General features: G+C 34.1%; 1 protein-coding gene across 1 annotated transcript; it reads right to left on the bottom strand.

Moving 5' to 3' along the window:
* Positions 1–3,580: 3,580 nt before the first annotated feature.
* On the bottom strand, positions 3,581–4,156 carry LOC148949044 (transcriptional protein SWT1-like). Its single transcript, XM_089093598.1, has one exon. It carries the CDS (start codon positions 4,154–4,156, stop codon positions 3,581–3,583), a length of 576 nt encoding a protein of 191 aa, XP_088949724.1.
* Positions 4,157–11,258: the final 7,102 nt, after the last annotated feature.

The following is an 11,258-nucleotide window of genomic DNA, read 5'->3' as shown; positions in this document are numbered from 1 at the left end:
CTATGAACATGAGACTACATTATGCGATACAAGTGTAATAATAATCACTATATTGCCCTGAAAACTCCAAGATAATAATAAAAAAATTTAATTAACATAAACACTGCATAAACGTATAAAAAAAGTCCAGAGACATTATACTAATTACAAAAATCTGTTGCACTACATGCAAACGTTGCTACTACAACTATTTGTGCTTGTTCTACAGCCGCAACTACCACCTCAACTACTAGTACTACTACTACTAATGCTACTACTAATTTGCTATTACGACAAGTTATGACTAAAAATGCGACTTTTTATGACTATGGCTATTCCATTTTTGATTACTTACGTGTTCAAATACTTATGGCTGCGTCTATGACTACTTGCAACTATGATTGCAACTACAACTGCAACAACTAATTACATCTACAACTACTTATGACTGCGGCTGTTTCGTTTTTGACTACTTGCGACTTCAACTGCTTGTGCCTGCGACTATGACTACCTGCAACTGAGATTGCGACTGTAACTGCAACAACTAATTAAGTCAGCAATTAATTACGGCTGTAATTACATCTGCTTGTGACTCTGAGAATGAATTTTTATAGTATTGCTACTGCTGTTACTACTACTACTGTAGAGCTAGTATTTCAAAGAAAGAGAATCCATGTTACCAAATCGCACAGATGCTAAACCTCAGGAATTGAACAGGATGCAAGTTAAAAATTTCAGGGAAAATTTAGGAAATTTAAAACCAAATCAAATAAGCTATGTGTATATAGACCAGGTCGAATTATGCTATGTGTTGTGGAAGGGGGCTGAGGCCTAGGTTTTTCAATTTAAACACGTTAATCATACGCATCGATACTCTAAGTATCACTAAAATGTGAACGTATTCACCATTCTATAATGGTGGAAATTAAAAAATAATAAAATTCAAATAATGTTTGCATTCTGGACCGTAGGCCCCTGTCCAGTTTGTTGGAGGAAGGGTTGTTTTTTAGTCAAACCTAAAAGGTAAAAAAAACTACCAAAAGAAAAAATGAAGCTGAAAATGACAAAAAATCCAAACGAAAATCAACTCATATAAAAACTAATAAATGTCTGTGTAAATGAATAACTGAAAGCCAAATATATATATAAAAAAAAAATACGCAATCTACTTTTTAAGTTAAACTTAAAAAGAAAAAAATACAATGAACAAGTAAACGAAACCTTAAACAAATTTAAATTAGTCTGAATAATACGCTCAAAGTAAAAATAGCAAATATATCCCTGAGTAAATAAATGAAACTTAAAAAGAATCTAAAGTATTTGAAACTAAAACTAAATAATCAAGTCAAACTGAAAACAAATAAAAATTACTAGACACAAGAAAGGCAAAACCTTTTCTTTTGTACTCCAATGAGACACCATTTTCGCTCGCGCTTTACAAAAACCAGAATATATTTTGAGCATTATATATTGATAATATCGTTCATAGGTCTGAAAATTTTTTGAATATCTACTGCTATTACTTGCTACTTGCAGCAGGGCCAGGTGTTTACTGCCCCATCTGACATTTAATACTAAGTGGAAATTTGTTTAAACATAAGTTCACCGTACTCTCGGTGAAGTGGCTAAATTTGCGGAGTCCAAGCCGTTACGCCCATCTATAGGCTAAGAATTTACTGCATCAGGACTTGAACTCTCCTCCTGAAGGACATAAGAGGAAAATTCCAGTGAGCACTCGAATCAACTAGGGTACCTCAGGAATGAACATCAATATATGTTACAGATTAGTCTATGGATGTAAGTTCGTTTCCGTAATATAGGACATTGTGGTTATTTTTAGTTGTTGCTGTTGCAAGTAAAAACCACTATTTTAAAATTTCTTATCGTCTTAAGCAGAATTAAAATGACATTCAAACTGTTCAAGGTTTTTAGAAGTAGGGAAGGGGTAGGTAGCATCACTCTTGTCTGTAAACCTTGATTAGCCATGACATATAGTTTTTTGTCGTGTTGTTGCTGATGTTATGACAATAATCTTTTTTTTAAACAAACATATAAAATCGAAAACAAAACTGTTTCGAATCAAAATTATTTGAAATATTGCTTTAAATAAAAATTATTTTCAGCACAACGCAAATGACTCTGGATTTAGGAAGACATAGAACACATTAGCCCTGCACCTATTTTTGGGGATTTCTGTTTATTCTAAGTTTGACTTACTCATTATTACTCATTATAACTACTTTTCGTTTTTGGTCTCATTTATTCAATTAAAACAGTTTTCGTTAGTTTAGACATGAGCTATATTATGACTTTGTTTCTACTCATCTTTGATTAAGTTTGGCTCTTTACTTTCCTTTGAAATAATTCTTTTTTGAAAAATACTTTTTTTTAGATTAACAGTCAAACAAGATAGCCGCATTAATAGTTTCAGTACTAAATATATATTTTATTCGGATAGTCTAATTGAAAATTATAATGAAAATTCGGTTCCCTTCATTCATTTAGAAAACTTGCGGTTAAATAACACATATAACCGAATATTTTTAATTTCTGAAATAATTTATGTTGCATTTTCAAGCAAGATCTTGAACTGACGCATCGATAAACGTTTTATTTATTAAGAGCATAGGTGAAAGGCAGATAAATTTTATTAAGTAAGTAAAGATGAAGGTTTACTGTATATCAACAATATGAAACCCGATTCATTGTTTGAAATATAACTGTTTTGAGTTTTGAAGTTCCATTATTTTTTTTAATGTTATAATGAAAAAAAAGAATCTTGTTAAAGTGTTTTTTCTTTTTCTGCAAAGCGCAAATGAAAATCGTTCCTATTTTAATTTCTAGTAATTTTGCTTCTTTGAGGTTTGACTCGATTACCGAATTTAATTTGTCGTTTGTTTTAGATTCTTTATCGGTTTTATTTATTCATTGAGGGAAATATCTTCTATTTTTACACCGATTAGACTATTTAGTTTAATTTAGGTCGGTGTAAGGTTTCATTTAGTAATTAATAATACTTTTTCTTTTCAATTTTAACTCAGGAACACCCCCCCCCACCGTGGGTGACTCTACTTGACAGGCGAATTCTTATTTATAGTAATTTCTGCGCGTTTGGCGCCTTTTAAGTTTGACTTGATTGTATATTTTACTTTTTTCCCATTCAGTTTTCAGTTATTTGCTACCATAAATATTTACTATTTTAAAAACAGTTCATTTTTAATTTTTATATAAGATAAATGTTGGTTTCATTTATTTACTGATACTAATTTTTTTTCTTTTTAGGTTTCTGACAAACTTTTTTCTTTACTTTCTGTTTGTTTTTAATTTAATTCTGTAGTTATAACGTGAATATAAAAGAAAGAGGATTGAAAACATGCCTCAAAGCTAAATACTGCTTATTAATCTCACCAATGGAATCATTTGAATGGCACTTTCATGTCGGGCTAACGCAAATCTAGGCAAATTTTCCTAATATCTTCATCAAATAAACGCAACAAAAAATATCTACCCCCATTACGATTTATTTTTGCGAATTGCCCTTCTTTGCCTAGATAAGTGTTAAAAACCGACAACTGAAATAATGAAAGCTAAAATTGCCTAGCTAAGATACCCCAAATAAAACACTCGACTTGGTAGCCACATCGTCAGGTGAGGGATCACAGTCCATTTCATCATCGCTATTTATAGTTACAGCATACTGAGCAAAGATATTGCTCTGCGAACCACTTGGCAATCCCCTTAAATTTAAGTCAGGCTTGGGCAGAGCAAAGTCAGTTATTTGTTGGGCAATATCATTCCTTGAAAAGGCTTCGATTGAATGGCCCATAGCTTTAGTCAGAAGAATATTATCATTAGAAAGGAGAGCTACACATAATCCTCTCCGTTTAAGATGAAGACAGCATTTAAGAATTTTGTCATCATTATTGTTAGAATCAAACAAAGTTTCGGCTTCTTTTGCATCTATAGCTGTCTGAATACCTAATCCTGTCTTCCTGTTTTTCAAAACTTTCTGAATATATTTCCCGGCCTTACGAGCAACTATTTCAAGTTTGGGCCGTAGCTTCAAGCGATCAAGCTCGCGAAGAACAATCCAAGGTACTAATAAAATCACATTTACCAAATTTCTCTCAGTCATTTCTCGAAGTTCCTTTAGAATTGATAGATGACTCAGCCACATATTAGTGTCGACGACAAAGACAAGCTGATTTTTAGTAGAAACATAAGTGTTAACCGCCTCCTGCGCACTGATCTCTTGGCAATCTGATGTTTGTCTAATTTAAAAAATCGACTTAGTAACCACCTCTTCAGGTATAGGATCCCAATCCATTTCATCATCGCTATCCACAGCTGCAGCATACTGATCAACGATATTGTTCTATAAAAAAGAATTCTGATAACAATTAATGCACCAAAAGAATTATTTTTTCCTGGTAATTTCAAATATGTAAATGTATTGAGTTTAATGCTACCCATAAGGACCTAAAAGCCAGAGAAAATATCCCTGATTTCTTAGAAAGACGAAAACCCCCAAAAATTCAAGTGATCTATATAAAGATCACACCATCAGATTTTATATATCAGACATCCCCACTGTAGCGGCTTCAAGTTCCTATCTCCAAAAACTGTAAATTTTATATTTTACTAGAATAAAATTTACACATGCGTGATTTTTTTTTCTTCCCATGGGTGATAGTATTGAACCAATGATACTATAAGACCCAAAACTGGCTAACTTAAACAATAATTAAAACTTCTAGTGCCCTTTTTCAGTGGCCAAAAGTGATTGGCTAGAAGTAAGGTGCGATAAAAAAATTGTGCTATTTTGGTATCTATTACGTATTGTTATCTGTATGACATCATGACATAATGCAAACTTTCCATTAAAAATAGCAGTTCATTATAATTACAGTAATTACCAAAACCTGGCTAAGAGTTTTTTTACAGGGTTTTGGTGCTATAATAATTACTAATTTGCATAAAACAGGATCAAAATGAGGGTTATACTGACCCTAAAGACATTGACCCTGTGGGATTCTTGATTTCATTCTTCCTGGTGACTTACGCTTTAAATCTGGTAAAAATTTTCTTAAGATTTAACTGACATTATGAACCCCCCTCCCCACCCTCCAAAAACAATGACATTATATAATCCATGCTGTTAAGGAGAAACTATGAAACCAGCAGAAAAGCAAAGATCCGTAGTAACTTAGAAGAAAATGCAAAGAAATTTTTTCAGTGATACTTCAAAGGACAGCTAGATTAAAGTGATGATAACAATAGTATCCCCACTCTCCTGTTAACAAGGGCACATCCCATTCGAATCCTGATGCGGACACTTTTTCAAGCATATAAGAGACGTAGGTCTTAGGGAATATAATATGGATGACGTAATTTTGTTTCAGTATTTCCATATGATTAATCTAATTTCTCAAGTAATGTCGGGATATTTAACAATTAGCAATAATTGGAATTTGAAATAGGATTTCAAGCGCAGTCCTGTTACGTCACGACATCCCTGGCAAGATTCCTGGGATTCCAGGAGATACAATTGTGTTTCAGAATTTCTATATGATTAATCAGACTGTAGTCGGGATATTTAACAAGAGCCAATAATAGTAAATTAACAAAGGAGGTCAGATAAGTAGAGCTACTAGTCCCTCGAACCTGGGCAATGCGGTCTCTGTTTCTACCGGTCGGCTGGCAAGATTCCTGCAGCATGTCTCTGTTTCCAGGAGTTCTACGAAAGGGAACACAGCTAGTGAGATTCCCACGTCACACCCCCTGGACATCATGACGTCACACGACATACCCCGTTTTAAATGGTCACGTGTAATATGAATGACGCAATTTTATGTAGCCTTGCGACAAGACCCGTGGCAAATCCCAGCTTGCAACTTAACGAAAGCACATAACTTAAAAAATAACGGTTCACATATCTTATGTAAGGACCGCACATATTACTTTTTGGGAGTTTATTTTTCGTTAAAACATTCAAGGCTTTTTTTTCTTTAGTTCTTTGTCCTCACTAGGACTTGAAAGATCAATTCACTTCCTAAGGAACAGCGCCTCAAGCATCAGGATCAACAAGCTATTTGAACACTTCTGTATTGAGAACTGCATTTTAAAAATAGCCTATTATATGCAAGGAGATTTCCGATTCTTCACAAACGTTAGAACGTCATGTTTCTTGTACCTGCGACAATTGCGACCTGGCATGAAGACGGAAAACATCTATTTTCAAACATTATTGTTTTTATTGTATTTTTAGCAATAAAAGACAGAACGGGGTGCTTAAATTGTGTAAACACCAATGTATTAGAGACGCATCTTAAACAACATATCTAAAGAATTAGGCATACTGTATATAAAATTTCCATTATTAAAAAAAAATTTATAACAATATTAAAACCATGAAAAAGTAGTTCAAAAACACAACAAACAAAAAATAAAACTTGAAAAACATGACAAATAAAAAAAACTTGTATGAATAGAAGAAAGGTATGGCTCCTAGCAGGTAATTTTAGGGGAAGCGGGTTAGTTGTTATTGCTTTCTTTGAAAAATGGTCAACCGCTTTCCAAAACTTAGTCTTAACCGGCATATTGAAAGCGCCAGGAATTAGAGTCAAAATCGGTTATAAATTACAAATCTATTTAAAAGAACCTTTTTTCTCGTTATTTCCGAGAGCCCTTAACGAAAATACAGAGTTTTTTGACCCAAGACTATGAAAATTTCACACCACCTTGACAATACGCGCATTTGTATAATATTTTCATCATTCCCAAAGACATTTTCGGACATTTCTTGTGAAAATTTATCCTTTCAATCCACTGATTCGAGTTTTTCGCGAACCTGGACTTTCATAATAAACTACAAAAGACACCCCGAAACCGCAACATTACGCGCCCGCTCCCCTACCACCTACGTGGCATTGAACAACGGAAAATGAAATTTCATTACAAAAACGTCATACTCCAAGAAATTCACGCCACAGTTCCACACCCTTACTGCTCCACGGCACCTTGCGACACCCCTCATCATCATTTTAGGCGTATTCTAGCGTTCGAACACATTCAATGGATATTTTTTTCTATTGCTATTATTTTCCAACTATTCCAGCCCTGTCCCACACCATTAGAGCTCTGCAGCACCCTCTGACATTTCATTATTATTCCTAAGAAATTTTTCAGACATTTCTTGTATAAAAATATGCTTCCAATCCATTGATTTAAGTTTTTCGCGAACCTGGACTTTAATAATAACCTAAAAAAGACACCCCATCACCATGACATTACACAACTGCCCCCTACCATCCTCGTGGCATTGAACAGCGATACTCAGTATTTCATTACCAGAACGTGATACTCCAAACAATTCACGTCACAGTACCATACTCTTACTGCTCTGCCACACCTCGCGAAACCCGTTATCAACATTTTAAGCGTGTTCTAGCGTTTGAACACCTTGAATGGATATATTTTCTTTTGCTATTATTTTTCAACGATTCCCAGCCCTGTGCCACCTTGTTACTGCTCTGCGGCACCCTCTAAAATCTTATAATTATTCTTAAGACATTTTTAAAAATTTTTTGTTAAAAAGTATGCTTTCAATCCATTGATTCGATTTTTTTGCGAGTCTGGACTTCCATTATAACCTACAAAATACACCCCGCCACCGCGTAGTTACACGACTGCCACCTACCATCCACGTGGCATTGAACAGCGGAACTCGGCATTTCATTACCAGAACGTCATACTTCAAGCAATTCACGCCACAGAACCACACTCTTACTGCTCTGGGGTACCTTGCAACATCCATCATCAACATTTTAAGCGTAATCTAGCGTTTGATCCCCATCAATGGATATATTTTCTATTACTATTATTTTATAACAATTCCCAGCCCTGTGCTACACTGTTACTGCTCTATGGTACCCTCTGACATCTCATCCTTATTCCTAAGACATTTTTCAGACATTTCTTGTTAAAAATTATGTTTTCAATCCATTGATCAAGTTTTTTTCGCATAGTCTTTCATAATAACCTCCGAAAGACAACCCGCCACCACGACAGTACATGCCTGTCATGCATTCCATTACCAGAACGTGACACTCCAAGCAATTCCCGGCACTGTGCCACACTAATACTACTCTGCTGCATCCCTCTGACATCACATCATTATTTCTAAGACATGTTTCTGATATTTCATGTAACAGACTATATATTCAAAACACTGATTCAAGTTTAACATGGGGCAAGACCGTAATCATCAATTTCAAGATAATTCCTCACTGCAATGCCATTACATGCCAGCCATCCCTATCACACTCCTCCTCATCACCCCTAGGATATTTCCAACCTTTTCACTCCAAAAATAAGCTTATGAATCTAAATTAAACAATATATTTTTTTTAACAACGGGACTTGATTTCCTTAGAAGTAATAATATTTTTATTAATAAAAACACAAGTTTCACTCAATACTATCGAATTTATCTTGGAAGTAACAGGTTTATTCTGAACAGTAAAAAAAAATTCTATTAGCAGCAATTAATCCGTCAAAGATAACAAATTTCTCTTAGAAGTAACAATTTTTTGTTAATGCTAACAAGTTTTCTATTAGAAGTAGCAAGTTTTTCTTAACAATAACAAAGTTTTACTTAATACTATCAAATTTCTCTTCGAAGTACCAGGTTTTTATTAATAGTAAGAATTTTTTTTAAAAACAGCAAGTTTTCCGTCAAAGATAACAAATTTATCTACCGATTTCCAATTTTCTGTTTACACGAAAACGTCTTCTGTTAGGAGTAGCAAGTTTTCAAGATATTAACAGTTTTGTTTTAGAGGTACCAAGTTTTTTTTTTACATTAACTCAGTTTTACTTAATACTAAAAAATTTCTCTTGGAAGTAACAGGTTTTTCTTGAGAGTAACAAATTCTTTCTAATAAATGCAAGCTTTCCGTCAAAGATAACAACTTTCTCTTAAAAGTAACAATTTTCTGTTTATGCTAACAAGTTTTCTGTTAGAAGTAGCAAGTTTTTCTTAACCCTAACACATTTTTTCTTAGAAGTAACAAACTTTTTCCTTAATACTAAAAAAACTTTTACTTAATACTATCAAATTTCTCTTAGAAGTAAGAAACTTTTTCCGTATTACTAACAAAGTTTTACTTAATACTATCAAATTCCTCTTAGAAGTAACAGGAATTTCTTAATAGTGAAAAATTTGTCTAATACCATTAAGTTTTTCCGTCAAAGATAACAAATATCTCTTCGAAGTAAGAATTTTCTGTTTACGCTACTAAGTTCTCTCTTAGAAGTAGCAATTTTTTTCTTAGAAGTAACAATTTTTTTCCTTAGGAGTAACAAAGTTTTACTTAATACTAACAAATTTTTTCTTAGAAGTAACAGCTTTTTCCTTAATAAAAAGTTTTTCTTAATGGTGAGAATTTTTTTTAATAGCAGCAAGTTTTTCGTCAAAGATAACAAATTTCTCTTCGATGTAAAAATTTTCTTTTTACGCTAACACGTTTTCTGTTAGAAGTAGCAAGTTTTCTTAACACTAACAAATTTTTTCTTAGAAGTAAATAGTTTTTCCTTAATAATAACAAAGTTTTACTTAATACTATCAAATTTCTCTTGGAAGTAAAAGATTATTCTTAATAGTAAAATTTTTTTTTCTAATAGGAGCAACTTTTCCGTCAAATATTGATTTGAGTATTTCACGAGCCTAGACTTTAATAATAATCTACAAAAGACATCCCACCACCATGACATTACACACCTGCCCCCTACCATCCACGTGGCATTGAACAGCGGTATTCGGCATTTCATTACCATAACTTGATACTCCAAGCAATTCACGCCACAGTACCGCACCCTTACTGCTCTGCCACACCTCGCGACACCCGTCATCATCATTTTATGCGTGTAATAGCGTTTAAAAACCTTCAATGGATATATTTTCTATTGCTATTATTTTCCAACGATTCCCAGCCCTTTGCCACACTATTACTGCTCTGTGGCACCCTCTGAAATCTCATAATTAGTCCTAAGACATTTTTCAGATATTTCTTGTTAAAATTATGCTTTCAATCCATTGATTCCAGTTATTCGCGAGCCAGGACTTTCATAATAACCTACAAAAGACACCCTGCCACCGCGACGTTACACACCTGCCCCCTACCATCCAAGTGGCATTGAACAGCGGAACTCAGCATTTCAATACTGGAACGTGATACTTCAAGCAATTCACGCCACAGTATCACACTCTTACTGCTCTGGGGTACCTTGCAACACCCGTCATCAACATTTAAAGGGTCTTTTAGCGTTTGAACACCATCAATGGATATATTTTCTATTGCTATTATTTTAAAACGATTCCAAGTCCTGTGCCACACTATTACTGCTCTGTGGCACACTCTGACATCTCATCATTATTCCTAAGACATTTTCAGACATTTCTTGTTAAAAATTATGGTTTCAATCCATTGTTTTAAGTTTTTTTCACCTAGCCTTTCATAATAGCCTCCAAAAGACACCCCGCCACCACGACATTACATGTCTGTCATGCATTCCATTACCTGAATATGCCACTCCAAGCCATTCCCGGCACTGTGCCACACTATTTCTGCTTTGCAGCACCCCTCTGAGATCAGATTATTATTCCTAAGACATGTTTCTGACATTTCTTGTTAAAAATTATACATTCAACCCATTGATTCAAGTTTTTGATGAGGCAAGCCCATAATAATAACCTTCAAAGCAATCCCAAACCGCCTTGGCATTACACGCCAGCCATTCATATGACACATATCCTTCATCACTCCTAGGATGTTTTCAGCCTTTTCACTCCAAAAATAAGCTTATGAATCTGAATTAAACAATATATTTTTTTTAACAACGGGACTTGATTTCCTTAGAAGTAATAATATTTTTCTTAATACAAACAAAGGTTTCGCTCAATACTATCAAATTTACCTTTGAAGTAACAGGTTAATTCTGAATAGTAGAAAATTTTTTCGAATAGCAGCAAATTATCCGTCAAAGATAAGCAGCCGGTTGAATCGGAGTTTTCACAATACAATTGAAGCAAAAGACGCTGAAATTCGTCGTTTAAGCTGTTCGAGGAAAAGTTTTCAGGTGTGGCGGATAGACGAACCTATGGGTAAACCTAGATAAATGTCGATGATGTCGATGACTTAAAGAATTTGTTGCAGAACAAGAGACAAGCTTGAAGATCATATTTTGATCTTGTTTGGCAAGGGCAGAATAATGATTGA

This window comes from Artemia sp. Qi Xiang Cuo, chromosome 8 (genome assembly GCF_049724085.1).
Source record: "Artemia sp. Qi Xiang Cuo chromosome 8, ASM4972408v1, whole genome shotgun sequence".
Taxonomy (NCBI): domain Eukaryota; kingdom Metazoa; phylum Arthropoda; class Branchiopoda; order Anostraca; family Artemiidae; genus Artemia; species Artemia sp. Qi Xiang Cuo.
This window is presented reverse-complemented; position numbering and strand designations above follow the sequence as displayed.

Coding starts and splice junctions, on each gene's coding strand:
- LOC148949044 (XM_089093598.1), bottom strand. CDS start 4,156: ATGTGGCTGAGTCATCTATCAATTCTAAAGGAACTTCGAGAAATGACT.